This window comes from Serinus canaria, chromosome 4, assembly GCF_022539315.1.
Source record: "Serinus canaria isolate serCan28SL12 chromosome 4, serCan2020, whole genome shotgun sequence".
Classification (NCBI taxonomy): domain Eukaryota; kingdom Metazoa; phylum Chordata; class Aves; order Passeriformes; family Fringillidae; genus Serinus; species Serinus canaria.
In genome coordinates this window covers 42214720-42235897 of record NC_066317.1, presented here as the reverse complement: position 1 = coordinate 42235897, position 21178 = coordinate 42214720, and the positions used below count along the sequence as shown (strand labels likewise).

Sequence of the window (21178 nt, the reverse complement as noted above, 5' to 3'; positions counted from 1 at the left end):
CTTATTTCTTGGGAGCCTTGCACAATGTCATGCTCAGATGTTCTCCCAGTGAGAAAGCCAACTGAATGAAGAAGAAATTCAAGAGTAAGGAGATAGCTCAGCTCTGATGTTGTAGTTGTTTGCAGGGGGGAGTGTACATTCTGAGTTATAACTGCTAATTGGGTCGGGGGCTTGCCTAATTTTAATACCTGATCTTACTGCTAAATCACAGAATGGGTCAGGTTGGAAAGGTCCACACTGGGTCATTTGTTCAAACGTCCCTGCTCAAGCAGGGTTATCCTAGAGTACATGGGACAGGATTGAACCATGTCCAGATGGTTCTTGAATATCTCCAGTGCAGGTGACTCCACAGTCTCTCTGGGCAACTGTCCCAGTGCTCAGTCACCCACACAGTAAAGAACTTCCTCATAATCAGGTGGAATTTCCTGGGCATCTGCCATTTACCTCTTGTGATATTGTTCAGCACCACAAAGAAAAGCCTGGCTCCATTCTCTTGACATCCTTCCTTCAGATACTTACAGACATTGATGGGGTCCCCTCTCAGTCTTCCCCAGACTAAACAGGCCCAGCTCCCTCAGCCTCTTAAGTGATGTGATCCACTTATCTTTGTTGCCCTCTGCTGGAATGGCTCCAGGAGCTCCATGTATTCCTTGTTCTGAGGAATCCAGAACTATTCTTCCCCAGGTGCAGGGCCCTGCATTTGCTTTTGTTGAATTTCAGAAGCTCCCTCTCTGCCCAACCCTCCACTCCATTGAGATCCTTCTGAAGGGCTGCACAGCACTCTGGGGTATTGGCTGCTCCTCCCAGCTTGGTGTCATCAGCAAACTTGCTGAGGAGGCACTATGCCAGCCACCACTGCAAACAAGAGACTGCTAAGTCAGTTCTAAGCAGTATGTACTATAATTCTGTTTGCTCTTTACATACTATGGCAGCTTTGCCACTTAGGAGCTGGATCACCTGTGGAAGTTAGAAATTTTACAGTTTTATACATGTCCAAGTTCTAACTACTCCTTTCAAATACTAGAATAATATTTTTATAAAATAGAGATTTAAGAGACCTTCAGGTAAAACTCAGTTAAAACTCTGGCAACAAAATTAAGTATCACAGCCTTAATTATTCTGAACAGTAAATACTGTAATGTGTTAAACTTACAAATAAAGGCTTTAGGATTTTAATATATCTTGTAGTCATATAACTTACAGATACAGTTGGGCATTGCAAGACTTTTTGAGTGGATTCAGAGTTGTGTTGGAAGTGGATGCAGTACAATACTCAAGGACAAACTTTTTATCTTCACATGCAGTGGTTTGAGCTTTTCCTGTTCAACCATTTAAACAGCAGTAATTCTTGGAGTTAGCTTCACTAAAATAGGCTTTAAAAACCTGTATTGCATCTCTAGCTTTTGAAAATGTCTTGTTTTGGTCAGATACCTGTAGACATCACATTTCTATGCAGTATTAAGCTATAAAGAGAGACTATGTTTCAATAAAAAGGGCATACCTCAGTATAAAGAACTGTATTCTTTAGTCTTCAGAAACAGCATAAATTTATCTGAATAACCTTAGCAAAAGACTTAGTCCTTGCCTGAATTCAGTTGTGTTTCTGTTCGACCTGTAAGGTTTCATTAGCTTCTTTACAGAATAATTTATATTAAAAGACTAGTACATTTTATTTTTAACACTTAACATTATTGGATTTGCTGGTTTCAGGTGCTCTCCTGGCAATTTAAATAATATAAGTGAATTTGAATGTTTATTTTATCTTCTTATGCCTGTACTCTGGCACCTCTGAATTATTTTATCTTCTTATGCCTGCACGCTGGCACCTCTAAATCAGGGTTTGCAGTACACTTGGCTCTAGATCTTTGGCATATTTTTTGTGTGTATAAGTACCATCATAAGCTGACCTATTTCAAACTCATCCAGCACATGTTCTTCCTTTCCCAAATGAATTGTCAGTGACTTACCTGTCCTTGGAGGATTTTTCAGTCACTGTGGTGTTTACCTGTCTCTGCACTACAGTGTAAGGGTGACCAGCCAACCTAAAAGCTGCGCTCAGCCATCAGCCTGCACCCAGAAGCAGCAGAAGAGTTCTCAGGTAGATAACAAACATACCCTGGCCTTGACTATGTTTATTATCTACCTGAGAGCTCTTGTATGCAGTTCAGGGCAGTGTCCACATTAAAGCATTAAGTTAGCTGGTCAACAGTGATGGAATTCTTACCTTCATTGCAAAGGCTACCCCATTTTGTTGCTGCAGTTTTGTGTCATTAAATATCTTTCATGCTGTGAACCCGTGCCCTGGCTTGCCTCTGTCTTAAAAGAACAATACTTCCATATAATTAACACAATTCATGACAGTCTCCATTTTTTTAGTTATCAGTTGTAGATTCCTCTACAACTCCAGCTACTGGATTCAAATATCAGAGTAGGGGAGATTCAAGAATCCCTTATCTCAGTGACAAAGTGACTCTTGAGTAAATGAAGAACTCTAGTACAAAAATCAGGAAAGCAATCCTTTGTTTCATTCTCTGGTGTGAAATAACATTTCTTAACACCCAAGAGTTTATTTGAAGGTGTTTCTCATTAGCCTGATAATGCCACAAATACATACAGTACAATGTAATCAGTAATAGTTAATGCAAAACTCCAAGGAATAAAAGACACATCACAGAGGGCTGCTAAGTGAAGGCTTAATAAAGAAAATGTTAGTATGTTAATATTTTAGTTGTAAAGCTAGTTACAAGGAGTTGCATAAGCAACAAAAAGATAGTGCTTTGAATTTGCATATCTTGCTCTTTTGCATTTATTTCTATACATGTCTAGTTGAACACAATGTCATCATATACAATTTTACATTTTAAATATGTACAATAACATTGCCCATTTTCAGACTGTTTTTTTGGTAGAATATTTGTGTGTTTTGTTTTCATTGCTGACTTTGCAGCATGTTTCTTTAGTTTGAGAAAACCCATTCAAAGTTTCCTTTAATGCCATAAAGTTTACAGGCTATGTTCAAAATACAAAACACTTAAAAGTTCAGTTAAAATCAGGGCTTTAATTTGTTAAAAATTCATAAAGATTAAAAACCAGAAGGCTAGATTCTCAACAGAATATAATTTATTGTTATTTTTATTTGAATTAAGCTATAGTGATTTATCAAATTGAGGATCTGGCCTTTCCAATATAACATTAAGATAAACCTTGCTGTTAAGAATTATTTGTTCAAAGACAGCAGCTCCTTTCAGAAGATAGTAATAATACTGAAGTTTACCTATTCACTTTAATAACATGTTCACAGAACAGAATGAAAAGCCATTCCAGAGAAGCAGACTGAATAATAAAATCTAATGATTCTAAATTGAGGTATATTTATATAATACAGTTCTTTCTGTAGGTCTGTACTTGAAGAAGTAGTGTGAAATGCAATCTAAGTGAACTTACATTACTACCACTTTGCTCTAATAGAGTTCAATCCTGCAGTGTCTTCAAACATGTAAAATCAGCCATATGAATTATATTTTTAACTGCTGGCTTTAAATAAAATTTTAAAAAAAACCAAAAACGAAACTTGAAAAGTGTTGCACCCTAATATGGCTGGCCACGTTTTTAGTGAGTTTCAACACCTTTCAAATTTTAAACATTTTTCAGTTGTTTACTTCTGAAATGTTGATTATGAAAACTATTACTCCTCTTCTTAAAAATATCTGAATTCTTAAATGAGATTAAACTTTCTGATGAATAGTGAATTAGTCTTTTTCTTAAATTAGTATTGTCATGCTCTGTTCAAGTGGCAAATACTAACGGGGAGATTTTGTGTGAGAATAAAAAACACCAGTTGGTTATGGTTAATTTATTTTGAATAACAAAATTTGGAAGAAATATTCTCTATAACAGTTCCTTTATGGGCATAGCTTTCATTTACTTACTAATTCAGAGTGATGTTTTCATAAGTGATTTCTGTAAGGGATTCAATATTCCCTATTCTGTCTACTGTGTATGTAGCTCACTCTCACTCAAATAAAACATTTTCTAGTAGGAAAATAGGCTGAAGAATCAAGGATTTTATCACCTTTAGCATTTTACCTTTGTATCTTCTGTAGATGCTTTGGAACAAGGGTAAGTTATAAACAATTGATAACAAAACATAAAGAGGCAAGAGCAAACTGCCTAGTGTACCTTTTCTTACAAAGGGGGGTTTTAGCACAAAGGCTGTGCGAGCGTTGTACATTCCTTGAAGTTTTGGTCACAGAATCTACTGAACTTTCAACACTGGTTGAGAATTGAATACAAATTGGATGCATTCAGATGCAGCAGCAGCAACTGCTTATTAATGAATGCTTTTTTTCTTCAGGATCAAAAAAATTCTTGTCCCCTGAGCCAGGGTGTCCATTTGTTAGTTTTACTTTACGGTAAAGGATATTAGTAAGAGAATATGCAAAATAATTGTTCTAACCTCTTGTGAAGAAAAAAGCAAAGAAAGTACATTGATATGTCTGAAGGCAAATGAGCTCTACAAAAATAAGTTTTGACTGCTTCACAAGTGAGGCTAACAGCAATGCATCTTCAGCCTTGAGTAAGAGAGTACTTTGGAATTTCACATCTTAGGAAAAGAACTATTATCCTGTCCAATAAATAACTGTGGAAATGTACAAAGTAAGGAATAATTATGTACAGCGTTGATAAAACAACCACCATATTGGCTTAATGAAATATAACAGTAGATACTACTTTTCTTTAGTGTAATGTCTTAAAATTAGTAATAACTTGTTCTGCTTGGATCTTAACTTACACAATTGCACACTTCCCTTCTTTGGATTATTTCTTTAGGCCATAGACCACTTCTGTTCTTCATCTGATGAAAAGATGTCATTCCAGACTGTGTAAGACTTTACATCATCTGGATCCTTGCTGCCGTGCAGGTATTTCAGCCTGCCAGAAATACAGCTTCGTCAGAGTCCTTGCCACTGTCTTCACTAGGCAAGCAGCCACCCCCACTTGGGGACCTACAGCTTAAGTCCTCTACACCAGACTCCTGGTCACTGTTGGCTGAGAGGTCAGGATCAGAGCTTTTCAGGTTGTCCTGTGTCAATATCAGGGCTGAATCTTCGTCCCCTTGAGAAGGGCTCCGGGATGGGAATGATTTCAGATCACTGCTATACTCCTGGGGAGTGTTAGCTAAGCTGTTGTTGGAGGTATACAGTCCAAACTGTTTGCTTCGGTCTTGTTGCTTACTCTTGACTTTATTATTACCTGATTGTGATTTCTGAAGATTTGCCAATCTCTGAAATAAAGGAAATAGGATTTATCATGTGGACACATTTAGGGCCCAGAAATCCTCTTATATGTCCTTGCTTTTTTTCTTTTTAAATAAACTTCCAGAGCCCAACCCACCCTTTAAAACTGACTATTTGCACTTTTGGAATATGAGAAGTGCACAATTTGTCACAAACCAGTGCTGAATTACAGCATTCTTCTGAGCTACAATTCCCTCTGAGTTACAGAAGGATTAAACTTACTTGCAGTAGTACTTGTACATCGACACAGGTAAAACTTTATCCTTAAAGAAAAAAGTCCATTTTTGTGTCTTAAATGCAAAACATTCAAAATAGTTTATCTGAGAACAAAGATGATGGCTGAACATCCTCCTTCCAGAAAAGGATGCAGTGTGTAAGGGACTCTGCAGCATATGGAGCTAGGTTTCGTTTATCATCAGTTACCAAGTCTAGGGTATCAAGCTCAGCTGTTTATTACCTCTTGCAAGACTTCCAGCTCTTCTTCCAGCTGCTGAGTTTCTTCCTTCACTGCCATCAGATAATCAGTAACTGACTGTCGAGGATGCAGCCCCTTCTCAAAGCGGTTGTACATGCCACTCCAGAACCTGGAATTGATGGCAAGGTCAAGAATTTTCCCATTTGGTGAAGTTGTCTCATGAGACTTAAATGCACACCTTTTTTTTGTTTTATTTGTTTGTTTTTTCCCCAGACACATATTGTCCTAAAGGATCTATCCATGCTTATTCATCACTAGAGTGCATACACGTAAGTTCATAGACTATTTAGCAAGGTTCATGGTTCATTTGCATTTCCTCCATCCTGAAGATGCAACTCATAGGCAGCTGTACATAAGCAGCTCAAATTAATTCTGATAGACAATAGATAGAAAGATGAATGTAGTTTAGATAACAACTGAGAAATGTTCACTGAATGCAAAACTTTGCAAGCTTTTTTTTTTTGGTATTATTCTACACTATGGGCTTTAGAGCAATCGTACCTATAAAATAGCCAATGGTAATGACAGTTTTTCGTATTTGTAGTTCTCAATTTCATATTTGTAGCTCCCAATTGAACTCGACTTTGGAATTCTGTGTTACTCTGGTGCTCCTCCTGCCTTGCTGACATAGGGCTACAGGCAGTCCCTGAGTGTGTAACTAGTTCACCAGACAGGTTAAGTAGCTGAGCCCTGCTGCCAGCTGCAGCTGTCTGGCCAAGGAGCTGACAGATATTTCTAGAGCTCGTGCATGGTGCTTGGTGGCTTATTATTCCTATCCCAATAATATACTATTTAAATCACATTCCCCCTTAAGTTTATCATCTGATAGCTCATGCTTGGAAATCTTTACGCACCCAAGTAATTAGATTAAAATCAACAGGATTACTTATCCATTGGAGGATCTGCTGTATCAGTACTTCTTTTATAAATCCCACTATCCCAAAGAATACGATTAATAACTATTTTTAAATTGTTTTAAAGTGGATGTGACCTGGTATAGTAGACATGAAAAAATTCAGTTTCTGTCATTTAGGATTTTTATTGGCTTCTTAACAGGTGCTATTACTTGCAACTGGAAAACAAACTGATCAGTTTTACTGAAATGACTGTTTTAATGAATTTCTAAGTTCTCCCAAAGTGTGTTAAGACTAATGGCACAATTAATTAGAATGTCAGTAGTAACATTTCTAAAGTGATGGTATTTTGTTATATTTTGAAAAAATATCAGGAAAAACTTAACTTCATTTTACCTGATATAACAACATAGGAAAAGTCTGGGTTTTTTTACTAAATATTTATTTTAGCAATGAAATCATGTGATTTCTTGAAAAGATCCTTTTTACTTTTGACACCAATTGATCCAAACTAACATCACAAAATCTTGGAATGGAAGAAGTTAAAGCAACTGTAAATTTAGAAACAACAGACGACAATAAGACTGAAAGAGGCATTTCTCAGTGGAAGAAGTGAGTAACCTTGAAAATAGGACACACAACTATCAATATAGCTTTAATCTTAATCTTCTTTTCAGACTAATACTCTGTTGTGGAATGGCGCAGAGGTGTTGGCTGACTATGAGCGCATAAGGAACAAACATCTTGCATTGAGACTGAATTTACTCTGCATAAACGGCCTTATAGAACAAGAAATACTTATATACAAAGGTATTCTGTTCTGTACTAACCCATACTACAATTCCCAGCAGCAAGTGATACTACCTACTTGTACAAGAAGTTGCATGGAGCTATCTGTGGGTGCAGGGTCCCTTGGGTTTGGCTGTGGTCTGACCTGTATAAAGGATTCAGGTAATCAGCACGATTTTTCCACAAGTGGGCCCACAATGAATAGGTTCGTTCTTTGATTCTGAAAAACAATACATTAAAAAAATATATATTAAAGCCTCTATTATAATTCAGGGATAGCAAAAGCTTAGATGCAGCATTCTTGTCCTCTGTACTTCTAGTGTACAATCAGCTTCTTTAACAGAATTATACTTAAGTTACAAGCTTAGAGAAACAGAGGCCCAAATTCCCTTGCTGGTCACTAAAAGCAAAATTGGATCCATTTCCCATAAAGCAAAAAGAGCTAGAGCGAGTAGGTGGAGCGAGTGGTTCCTTTGTGAGGTGAAGAGGATCATTTCCATAAAGTGAGCTTTCAGGCAGGTCTCTGCACCAAAGAGATCTCCACATTTAAAAGCACTCCTATTGCACCGAGCTGCAATTTCTTACACAGTTACGTCTTGGGATGTGGTGATCTGTGAAGGTTTTGATTTTAAATAGACATTCACTGTAGCTGCTCTGCATTTGAGCAGTGAAAGGGACCAAATAGCAACAGCCAGCAGTGACCAGCACCTCCTCTCATTGCTACTGCTGACATCATCAGGCTGCTTGAGAAAAGCAATGGATATCATCATGCATCAAGGACCCAGGGCCCTGGGAAGCAGATAAAAACATCAGCACTGCCAGGAGTGATGATGCTGTCTTTGTTTGGGCCTCAGGGCAGGTAGATTAATTCATAATTGCTTTGGGGCCAGAAGGACAGCAGAAGGACAGACAGCTAACTCAGTCCTAGGGAGGGCTACCAGACAAAAAGGATGTTCATAAGGAAGGACCTAAGAGAGCAGGACTAAAATGTCCTGACATGAGATCCAAAGACATGTTAAACCACAGAGGAGCAGTAACTCTTAAACTGAGAACTTAACTAGAGTTGCTATAATTTCGTACTGGAGTTACAGGGCCAGCTTGCCTTGTATTCTGTCAGGGCTGCAGTAAAGGCAGGCCCACATGGCTGAAGGCATAATGCTCTTGTCAATTTTCACTAATCCCCATCACGCACACCGTGGATTACTCTCCCAGCAGAGCCTCACTGCAGAGGATCAACTTTTTTTGGTATTAATCTGTGTTGCCAGAAGACAACAGGCACCCTGTGCCTAATGCAATGCAAACTGGAGAATGTCTGATTGCTCAATGCACCACCAGTCACAGACCCCATGCATAAATATGCTACCAAAAAAACCATTTTCATACTTCAGCTCTCTTCTCTCCTTCTGGCTGTTACACAGGAAATTCCCAAACTGGCAAGAATAGATGTGATGCTGTATGTGGATGAGGAATCTTTCATTGAATTCAAAGGCACAAGGAAACTGTTCCATAAGCTGCCAAACACATTCGATGAACTGGTCAATAACAGGTGATATCTCCTTTGGATCTCCATCTAAATTGCCATACCTGAAACAAGACAAGATACATCCAATTATAACCTGAATTCCTGTAAGAAAACTGAATTAACTCTAAGGAAAACATACCCCCCACTTTTAGTATGCAAGGTACATCCTAGGCATTCATTTCTAAAATCTCAATTTTTACTATATTTTCACTTAGAAAAATGATGCAAGAATCATGAAGTAGAATGGAGGCAGAATTACAAAAAAGCCTCTTTTATTGGGTATCTTGTTATATTACAGCTACAAAAAGCTGGCTGCTGCATAGCCATGTTTTAATGCTATTAGTATAAATTTTACCCTGGTAACATAAGTTATCTGAAAAATGGCTGCAATGACTTAATGACAAAAGTGTGCCTGAAGACAGTTCCTTAATAGTAGATTATTCCCCAAACCAGAAAACTGAGCAGGAGAAAACTGCTCTCATTATAACCTCAGCAGAAAACAGGTTAAAGCTGCCCTCTCTTGGTGAAATTTCTAGGAAGTGGGAAATGTTTACATGCTCCTTGACTGTCAAGTGAACATGAACCTTGCTGTGTATAAAAATGCCTCTTGGAACCATTTGCAATGAAGAAAAGGAGACTGAAAATAAAATAGATATAGAAGCAAAAGGTATTTTGTAAGTCTATATAATAGGAAGAAGCATTTTCAGTCAATTATTCTCAATTATTCTCTGGGGGGTGGGTATATTTGCCTTTATATTTACACATGCCAACAGAGTAGAATTTTATAAATATCTAAAACTGAAACTTCTATTCCCATCAAAGAAAATACAGCAGTATTGTGCAGCAAACCAAAGCTATCAGTGGTTATTGCATTTCATAATATCTTTTGCCACTGATAATCAAAAACAACTGACAATATCATACGAACTGTAGTAATTCCTATGGAATTTTTAATTTTTACAGAAAATAGAAGTAAAGTCATGAAAGAAAGAAAATGTGAAAATATACCCATGTTTAAATATATTAAGTCTTCAAACATTTTCATTACATTATAGCATTGACATTGGATCAATGTTCAAAACAACTTGTTCAAATAAATGACTTTCCACTTTGCCTGGCATTTCTGAGCAGATTTTGCTGGGTGTTTTAGAACAGACTGAAACAGGAAGAGTATATTTTATGTAATACTAACTCACAGACATACCTAAGATTAAGTACTGCCTTGGAAGATGTAGAAGTCCCTTTGATGAAGAGGGACTTATGTGGGGGCCTTGGCACTCCTAGATCTGCTGGAGTCCAAGGGGATTTTGCAAACCAAATACACACTACTCACATGGACCTCTCAGTGCTCACAGCTGCTGCAAGACCAGCATGCAGGACTCCCCTTAGTAGTTTTGGAGTGCATATACAGAAATATTCCATTCTGACTTTTCCAGGCAGCTCAATCATATAGTTGGAGAAAAGGGTAGGGCAGTTTCCTGGGGCATTCTGTTGCTGTGTTTTGTAAGGCAGCAACAAAAAAGAACTGGAATGGCAGCAGATACAGACTACATAAATATATACATATAGAGAGAGGAAAACCTTAGCACTGCCTTACCTGTGGTTAAATTTGTGGCCAAAGGAAATCCAGTCTTTTTCAATTAACACCTAAAATGACAATATTGCATTCAATGTTGCAGAGTGGAGCTGACATGTTGAAGCAGGCAGAAGGGTGGTGTAAACAAGAAGTGCTGGAATCCCAGTTAATTCTTAGAATGATCAGAAAAGTGGCAAAGCAAGAACTATGTAAGCAAGTAATATTAGAATCCCAACTAATTTTCAGAATTGGCAGAAAAATAGTGATTACTGCTTGCCAGCTCAGGGAAACAGCACTCTTTGTGGATACAGAGAGAGAGCAAGTATTTCAGCACAACTTCCAATGTCTTGTTTCATTGCTTTCTAAAACAGAACTTATGATGTCTCAAACATCTTTTTAACATGTGACCAGTAACTTGATAACCACTTCTAGATGCTTTACTACTGCTGACTGACCTGGGAAAGGAGCAAATTTTCCAAAATAGCTGCTTATTGCAACCTAATGTCTAGAAAAGACACACTTCTGACACTCAAAATGTTCACTGCCAATGAATACAAATTCTTGCTTTCACAAAAGTTCTTTGGGTTGTGAGAATGTTTCTTGGTCAAGATTAGGGAAAAAATAGTCCCAAACATAGCTGATCAACTGATCCCCACCTTGAATAATGTTTCATAGAGAAATTGTAACATGAACATATGTAACATGAAGCCTTCCATCCTATTTAAAAAAACAAAACAAAGCAAAACAAAAGGGTGTATTTAAGGACAATTTCTTTCCTATTTAAAACAAAGACATTCATCTGAAGTGATGCCATTCTACTTAATTTACTCTGCAGAAGAACCCGCTTACCATGAATCCCTTCATAGTTCTGTAATATGGATCCAATAGAAGGCTTGCTACAGAGCAAACCTGGGCTGTCCTATCCCAGCCATCAGAGCAGTGAACAAGCACACTCACACCTTCCTCAGCCACAGCCTAAGGACACAGAAAAAGTCAGAAAGTTCACAAGCAGGGAGGAAGAATGGCAAGAGAGAAAAAGTGAGACAAGAGCCATAGAGAGAGCATTAATTTGGGAACTAGGAAAGCTCATTCATTTTTTACTCTACCACAGAGTTCTTAAAGTTGTATTATTTGTCTCATTTGAAAATCAGTGTTATTACTCTAATTTGAAAGTTTTAATTCACCCCAGACCATGCAATATGGTAGTTGAGAATGACCTGTTTATGCTCCACTACAGGAAGTGTGGGATTCATTTCAGTTCAAATACATCAATGTGTCAGAGCAGACAACTACCTACAGCAGATTCAGATGCTCCAACACATCTCATGCCACTTACATGCCACTAAAAGCATAGCCATACTTGCAATATGGCTCTTAATTTTTCATCTTGATGGTAATGTCATTAAGGTCAATGTCTATTTCCAATGCCATCACTAGCCTGGACATTATTGCAGCACACTGCTGTAAAGGCTTCTGGGAAAGCTGGTGGTAGTGGGAAACTTCCATGTCTAATAAGCAAGATTTTATCAGTATCTTTAATGTAATAATCAGGGAGAGAGGATTCCATTTCATACATAAACACATAAAGAAGAAATTGTACTGAGTTCTCCAGAGTGTGGTGTTGTATTATTTTTAGGATTTGAAGGTTGGTGTTGTTTTCTTTAATTCTAAGGGTTTTGGCTTTTATAATTTCTAAAGAGAATTTAATTTAGGAAGTAGAAAATAAAGTAGGTTTGGAAAAATACTGTTAGGGGAAAAAAAAGAAAAACATTTAGGTTAATTTTGGGCTTAATAGGGAATGAAGAATAGTAATAAATTATCTATGTTTATCTCAAAAGACAAAAATAGAACCCCTGTGGGCAGAAGACCAAGAACAGAGAACTGAGAAGCATTCAAATAAGAATGGGCCAAAATGCATGTCAGAAGGCACTAGGCTAGCAAGCACATGCACAAAGGATAATAAGAGTAACCACTGGGGAAAAACTGGCAAAACTAATGTAAATGACCTTATTTCTATGAGCTAATGAAGAGGAGTAGGTCTGGGAGTAATAATATGTGTATTTATTGCACATTTGCTGTTCAGGTAAGAAACTACAGTTGCCTACCGAGAAGGAAGAAGTAATGCAAGAGAAACAAACAGTTAGTAAGGAGAGAAACCCATGAGGTTTTATCTGTATAGTTGAGGGCAGTAAGTCATGTGAATAAAACAGCCAATAAGAAATGGTAATCTCAAAGATAAGAATTGAACAAGTAAAAGACAGAGCACAAGGTAGGGGGTATCAAAATTAAAGCTACTGTTGGCAGATCACAAATGTCTACATTACTTTGTGGGGGAGTAGGGGAAATAATTTCTTATTAAAGCCAAAACTATTTTCTGGAAGAACTCTCAAGTATATAAAAGTAGAAGCTGCTAGAGAGTTTGGCTGTGGTAATACACAGGAGCTGGTTCAAGAGGTGAATTTGGTTGGTTGCCTGATAACTCAGTAGCTATATATTGTGTATAATATGACATATTATACATTATATGCAGCTGTATGTATGTATTACAACTACCACTTCCACCAAAAAATTGTCCAGAAACCAGTGGAGGAGGCAGGGCAAATAGGGAAAGAAACAGTAACAACCACTCTTGGGGAGTAAAGTAAGGACATTCAAATGTCTGCCACAACAAGACACAGGCTAGTAGAGGCTTCGGCACAAAAGAACACCAGATTTTGTTTACTATTTTAGAAAAACAGCACCTAAGAATCATCTTCCTCATACACAAAGCACTGCAAGATGGGCTTTTTTCAGGTATAACATCACTGAAAAGATAACAGAAGTTACCCATAAGCAGAGAATCTGGTCCTCATTTACTGTATCTGCTTCCTCCAAGTTTTGTTCTCATTTTACACACTTTACCTTTGCAATAAAAATGCCAGCGTCCATAATGGCTTTGATGTGCTTCAGCCAGCCAGAATTTTCTAGGCCCCACAGAAAGTCACTCATTGAAGGTGATTTCAGCTCACAAACTGCAAAGGAAGATACATTTTAAAGGTATAGTAGTTAGAGTCCCTTAAGCTTCATTGACTGTACAGCCTTGGAGTTACCTCTTCTTCAGATATCCACTGTGTAAAACATGCATGTTTTGAAAAGAAGGATTACATCTCTGCCAAATTTAACCTTTGAGAAATGGGGCTGGGTCAAATTTCACCCAATATGTTGATTTAATTTAAAAAGAGAAGCTGTCATGAAGCCTGTTGCAAGTAATCCAAATCCATCCTTCTCTGAAACATGTTTTTTCCAAGTATTTTGTTGGGAGTGAAGTTTTCAAACCCCTGGAAGGAGTTCATGTATTTGATGATGAGGGCTTGGAAACAGGAAGCATTTGATTTCTGCAGTTGGACAGGCAGACAGGCACCTAAATGGTTCCACTGCCTCCTACTCCCAGCATCACCTCAGATGATGGTGGTTGAGTTAAAGTGGTTCACTCCACAGTTCTCCATCCCTGAATTAAACATTATTAAAGCTTCACTTGGAGTCAAAAAGTATTCTGATGGTGAGGACAAGACATAATACATCAAGGGAAATTTTCCTGAAAATCTTCCAAACTCTATGCCACATTTGAAGAAAAAAAATTGCTCGTTTTTTTCTCTAATTTCTTATTCTGCTGTATCCAAGTGTCTATTTTTTAATTAATAAAGAGTTTGTGACATCAGAAGAAAAAAGCAATCAGAATCTAAATAAGGCACCTCAATCCTGCATAACACATAATGAATGAAATTTGGTGCAATCTATTTTCAATACTCAGATGCTAAAATCACCCCATAATTAGACTGCATCTTTATTTTGATCCATGTAGAGTTATACCGTTTTTAAAGAAATTATAAATTAGCCAGTGAAATTAATTTTCAGAGTACAGTGGGAAACATCATGGCTTTTACTGAGTTAATGTATGATATGTCAATTACTAATGCTTAGTAAGTCTCTTGTGGTTTGGAAATCTTAAAAGACTCAGTTATTCATGGGCATTATGGTCCCTGGCCAATAGCTTTATTTTCCTTCAGTGTAACTGAAATTTAATTTTACAAGCCCAAGAGAAGAGTTTACACCATATCTGAACTATCTGACTGTCCTAACTCCATTTAGCTCAGAACCAAAATGGCCTAATGTGTCCATACAAAGTCTTGCAATGTTTATATGTAAGGCCCCTTCCAGATGGTTATTTTAGAAGTAATTTTTGGAGGATATTTTTAAAGATGCAGAGATAGCAGCACTGAAAGCAAACAGCTTTTCACATGATTAATGTTTCAGTGCAGATGGAAGCATGACCAATTAGTGGCTGAATACTGGCTGAAGCTGCTGTCTCTGTTTACAGAAGCCCAAGGTAAGGCTGAAACAGTGCTTTGCTCATTCCCACTCCCAAATTGGAGTCAATATTTACTGACCACTTCACTGAGCAAAGTTCATACTGTCCTAAATGCATACACTGTATATTCCACATGACTTTGGCAACTGATCTGGACCTTAATACTGAGTTCAATTATGAATTCAGCTGTCCTAAAGGGAAAGGGCACCTCCATCTCAGCAGAAAAGGTACTGAAATCTTTGAGAAAAATTGCCTGCTTCATGCACAGTGTATGCACAGGAAAATCAAGAGCCAGCGGGCAGAGCTCTGGGAATTCCAGCAATGCACCCAAGTCTCAGAATGGGAGGAAGAAAAGGAACTGCCTCTCCCACCAGCAAAAGTACCAGAGGGTGTGCTGGACTAGTCCCCCCATTCCTGGCAGGACAGCCATAAGGAGAGGAAGGAACAGTTACTGTGGGCCAAACCCACTGGGTTTCTCACTGCCTGGTCTGCCACAGAAGTCCAAGGACCAGAGGGCTGCTCTTAGATCAGCAAGGGCTGCTCCTGGTATGAGGGCAGGAGAAGCTCATGCTTGCTGTCTAAATACAGACAGGGAGCACGTGGGGCCATCCCCTCAGTGCACAACACACAGCAGTCAAGTCTCAGCTGGCCCCTGGATGTGCAGCACAGCCCACCCCACCCCAAGTGCCAAACTGCAGCCTCAGGCAGACCTTGGATGTTCATCAAGGAAAGTCCCTGGGTAATGTCATTCTAACGTTAAAAATTGTTTCAAGGAAGTTTGCACACAGGATCATAATTATCTCAAGTTCTTCACATAGACCCATCTATAAATAAAAATCCATACTACACTAAAGGCAGCAGAGATAGTTTTCTTTTTTTTCAAGGAACTTCCATCATGTTGAAATGCAATTCACTTCCACAGTACAGTCAAAGCTCAACATATTTTGCATATTCTGAAAAAAAAACCCTTATTATAAAAATTTAATAATTTTATAATGCTGGTATAAATAGCCAAAAATCAACATTATACTAGGGTAAATATATGTTAAAGTAAGATAAATTGGCATGAGATAAAGTCAATAAAATCATAAAGCTGAAACCAATTTTTCAGCTACTAAAATAAAATAGTATTTTATTTATTAATAATTACTTTTTAATTAATTTTACCTACTCAAATAAAATACTGATATTTTTATAAGTATAAATTTATTTCCTCACCTTCCCCCCCCCAAAATAATGAATAATTAAGTGAATACGTTCCTAATCTGAGTGCATTTTCTAATGGAAAACTGAATACTAATTTTTTTTTTTCATATTCTTCTTAGCATTGGAAGCTATTTAAAATTGTATATTGAAACTAATCTGCAGTCTGGCAGGTGAAGATCCTGTGCTCTTCACTTCTGCTTAGCACCAGTAAATTGAATGAAACCAGCCTTGCATTTCAGCAACACATCAGGCCAACTATATCTCGATGTCCTCTTTTCATGCTGTACACTTCCAAGCAGCAATACAGCTCACATTAAACTAAAATCAGTTTTTATCAGCCTCATTTGTCTTTTCTAAGGTTTTATGCACCTTATAAAGTCTTACCACAGATCATGAGCAGCAGACCCATTCTGTAAAGAGTAGTGAGATGTTTTACTTGAGATTCACGTAGCTACAGTGATATTGCTATCTTATTTATGTATTCTTTTAATTATTTATTTATTTGAAATGGATATTGATAATACATCACTAATTGATAACTATTGATATATTATTGAGGTATTAATTGATAAAAATTTAAAGCAATAATAAATGTGTTTTATCATCATCCTTGAGAGCCTTTTTGGTTTTAGGTCTCTTTGTATGCTCAAGTCAGGCAAAAGGTCACCAGAAAAACAGATTAAGAGACACATACAAATGGAAAAAGATAAAAGCTACATAGCATCTTGCACAAGGAAAGCCCTAGTACACTGAAAGTCATAAGATTTTTCTTTTAAAAAGTCCTTAACTTCTCTGATTTCTAATCTTATCAGTCAAGTTGCTACATGAGAGATTTCAACACAGCAAATATAAAACCCAGTAAAAAAGCAATATTTTAACCATACAGCTTATTTGAAAATAGATGCTAAGAATCTGTGCCCTCCCAGCAGCCTGAAGTGTTAAATACATTAGAAGTTACCTTGTTACATGCAAGTTTGGGCCATGGGCCAGTCTCATGATCTTTTGGCTCAAAAATTATACACAGTACTGCCTGTGCAGCCAGACTGGTTGTTTACTATTTTACCACTGATAGTCTTGAGTTGAACAAATAAAGGGACCTGTTTACTCACCCAGCCTATCTCCTAGCCAAACAAGACTTCCTAGTGAACAAAAAATCTGTTTTCCCCACCACTGTTTTCCTTAGACCAAGAAAACTCCCATGAATAGATGTTTTACCTGCATCCCACTTTAATGCTGGTTTAAGTAAAATGTTCTTATTTGAAAACAGAACATGGCTTCCCTATCATGGAAAATTTAAGCCCTTCTTAGATTTCAAATTTACATTTGCATGCACTCAGTGGGAGACAGATAAAGAGTAAAAGAGCAAGGGCAGAGCATCAAGACAATCATAAGATAAATTAAGCTGATCCAGGAGGTGATGGAAGTTGTTGATGTACATGAAGTAAATATGGAGACATGGTGGAGTGAGCACTATTTCCTATTTGCTTGTTAAAAATCAAGGATGGCTTATTTATCCTTGCTCTTTTCCCAGATGACCTCTAAACAGTTATGTACTGCAAATATGAAATGGCAGAACAGCTTTGCTGGTTTATATACTGCTAACTATTTATAAATCAAATGGTAGTAATTTGTATTAGTATTTCCATGGGATGTTGAAGGTGATGAATTGTTACACTCACTGACTGTAAATTTCATTCCTAGACCTGATGTGATATGTTCTATGCAGGGCATGAATAAGTTTCTGTTAAATTTCACAGTCTAAAATGCACCATTACCTTATAGGAAAATCCCACCATAGTTTTTCTGAGCTTTAAAAAAAAATCAGTTGGTATTTTACACTAGCCTCGAAGTTAGCAACAAGGGATTTTTTTCATTTCACCATCAAAATGTAAATTTCAAAAAAAGACAGAGTAGCATTAAGGTGTACAGAATTAAAATTATTTTGTCATTAAATGATATCTGGATTTCAGCCAGGAAACAAGGCATTTTCACAATCAAGAAATCACCAACCAGTATTTGCCATGATGCTCCATTGCACAAGTCCCATTAGCCAGCAGGCAGCTGCCAGAGATAAAGATTGCTTTCCATACTCTTTTTCACTGCTGCTGATTTCAGAGCAGTTATTCTGATTTCTTTGACAGAAGGATCAATTATTTCCCTCTAGTTTCCAATGAATATTACCTTCAAGCATCTTCTGCAGACTATTTCTCATAACATGGATGTTCTCAATGCCTATGAATTGAAACTTGATGTTGGAGTAGTTGTCTTCATTTTCATATCCCTTCCCTGCTGCTCTGTTCGCCATTGCATTGAGCTGAAAAACATAGGGAAATTTGGATGAAAACCGGTGGCAGGATCTTTTCAAAACAAATCTTGTGGTCTACAGCAATAAATCAGAGTGGTTTAAGTCAGTCACAAATAGGAAGCATTTGCCACAGTGTCTCCCAAGGGGCTCTGAATCGGGGATCTGTTCACAGCCCGTTGCAGGGCGCTGCGCAGCCGAGTCTCTGATACCCCTACTTTGGGTGAAACCTCGTCAGTGGGGTTAAACACAAAACCCTCCCGGCTTAGGCAGAAGCATAAAGGTTTTCATTTAAAGGGCAGTTGTGATTTTACGTGGGATCAGCATTGTGTTTACGGGCAGAACGCACCCAGGAGGTGGCAGTGTCCCATCTGCCGTGCCGCTGGCTCCCAGCCTGTGCACACTGGAGTTACTGTGTTTTACTGCTCAAACCATCCAAAAGCTGGTACAGCTTACTTCTTTGAAGCAATAATGAACAGGGAGCCGGAGTATTTTTTCTTTATTTTATAGAATTTGGCTCTTGTTAAGTAAGACTACAAATATTCAAATTGACAAAATTACCACAAAAATCTCCATCCGCAATGCACAGCTATCAAAGGAGTTGTTGTGCTTCAGCAAAAATACTTTCAGCTGGAAGCTGAAGTTTTGTCTTCAAATCTGTTACTTGCTTCCTGGCAAGTAACTGAAGTGGCTAAATACTTCTTTAGTTTAGTTTTCTTAAGCATAAAATTAAGGCTGTGGTTAATGTTTCTTTTCCCCCTTTTGGAACCCTCGAGTGGGAAGGAAAACTATCTGCCAAGCTCCTTATGCCAAATTTTGATCTTTGGGCTGAACACTAAACTGATAAAAATTAATTAAGTGCTTTTACTTTTTAAAAATAATTCTTTTTAACTAAATTATTCTTTTATTAAGTACCTATCTACTTTTTTCCTAAATTTCCTATAGCAAAATCTCTCTGTGCAATGGAAAGAAATTGTCTTTTTGCATAAAGTCTATGCTTTTCTGTGAAACTCATGCTGTAGTACTAGGGGCTTTCAAAGTTCCCAAGAAATATGAAGGCTCTGAGGGTGACAAAGCAGCTCAAGTGGCAGAACCTCCATGCCTCCAAGCACAACTCACAGCTTCTGCTCAGGAAAGATTTAAGAAATAAATAATAAAAGATTTAGAATTCATTGGGCATCAACTGGACAGAAAGTGACTCATCTTCATTTCAGAGAGAGCCAATGCTCATGAAAGAGTAAGAAAAGTGTCTCTTAGGCATTGCCTAGGGGACAAGAGGCTGTACAGATAACTGTCTCCAGTTTATTTCCCAATAGTGCAGGCAGCACCACTGATTCACTGCTTCTGTGGTCACATCTGAAACTCACAATAATATATTTCAGTGTTTGCTAATGGCATCATGGGACATAGAAGAATGTCCCCTTTTCTGACCTCTTCCACCCCAAACACACATACTCCCAATTTTCAATTTTAATTTGGAGCCAACACACACAATTGGGGATTGATTCTCTGAAGCTCTTTCCTCAAACTAAGATGAACAAGCCCAGCTTTTTCACATTATATGTCAAAATAGGTTTATAAGGACCAAAACTGATATCTTAACTTTCAAAGGAAAGTGCTAGAAAGTTACATTTGTGAACCACCATTAGGAACTGAAACATTGCATGAATTTCATGAGACAAAGAGGGAACCACACTGTGGATAGGAACCTGGGCAAAAATCCAACGTTTTTGATTTATATGAATGTTGGGCAAAATTTCTTTTAACTTTCAGTATGCAATTCAGGAAAGAGCACAAACAAAGAAACTCCACTCCTGTCTATCAACCAGCAGCCTGCTGATGTTTTGACTATCAATGGACAATAAAAGAACATACAGCCTGTGAACAGCATGTCAATTAAGGACAGAGTCCTCTGTGTGACTTGCTACAAAGATGTAAATTATCTGCTGAATCCTAATCTTTCTCTTTTGAAGTTGACATCAGTGTTCTTGTATAAATAAAATGAGGCAGTGTCTCTCTGCAGCAGCCTATAGCTTCAGGAAGAAAGATCTGTACAGATGAGTCTCAGCCACCACAAACCCTTGGAACCCTAAATGAAAAACATCTATCCTCCAACTAACCCAGTACTCAGCACATAAATACCATTAACTGCTCCTGCAGCAGAGCAATTTTATCACAAATATCCTCTCTTAAAGGGCAATCTGAAATAGCACTCTTTGAAAGTAAATAAATATAAGGTTAAATTTGCAAAGCTTTCTGACACTCATTTATTTTAAATACTGTCAGTTGCCAAACTTTGCAGCTGCCACAATATTTACTAACAAGTTTTCCACATCATCTACTAAAATTCCATCTGTTGCTCTTAAAGTAGTGGTTGTGAAGCTATCTAAATTGTGCATGTCCTTGATTGATCTCAGTGAATATGAGGATACAGCCTGTAGAAGACCCTGCTTGCATGATTTCCTGGCATTTTCTTTAATCTGGAGGATAACCTAGTCAAGTCTTGTTATAAGGTGTTTTAGTCATAAACACTAAGTCTACATTGGCTTCTTCTGTGATTACATAGAGAAATAACAGTGGCTTAAGTAAATTTGTATTTGGTGATCCTGATATATTCAAATGAAGTGGAAACAAAGCTTTCTTCCACTGACAAATCTTTGGTTTTGAAAATTATCAAGTGCAATGAGGGAAGAGCACTTGGGAATACTGAATTGAAGGATCCATCAACATTCATGATCTTTATAAGGAGCTGGTTCTTATGAGAAATGAGGCAAACAGCTTTTTAACTGCCTACAGGAATGGAAAGCCT

At 37.6% G+C, this 21178-nt stretch overlaps 1 protein-coding gene across 1 annotated transcript in view; it reads right to left on the bottom strand.

The window, feature by feature from the left end:
- Positions 1–2113: 2113 nt before the first annotated feature.
- MTMR7 (myotubularin related protein 7) overlaps positions 2114–21178 on the bottom strand; it is a 42035-nt gene continuing 22970 nt past the window's right edge. Inside the window, exons 7-13 of the mRNA XM_030239549.2 lie at positions 18249–18381; positions 13415–13524; positions 10535–10584; positions 8799–8999; positions 7495–7635; positions 5755–5881; positions 2114–5284 (exon numbers count right to left, since the gene is read on the bottom strand). Of these exons, the coding sequence (XP_030095409.1) occupies positions 4928–5284; positions 5755–5881; positions 7495–7635; positions 8799–8999; positions 10535–10584; positions 13415–13524; positions 18249–18381 (1119 nt within the window). The 3' untranslated portion in view covers positions 2114–4927. The remainder of the gene's footprint in view (positions 5285–5754; positions 5882–7494; positions 7636–8798; positions 9000–10534; positions 10585–13414; positions 13525–18248; positions 18382–21178) is intronic.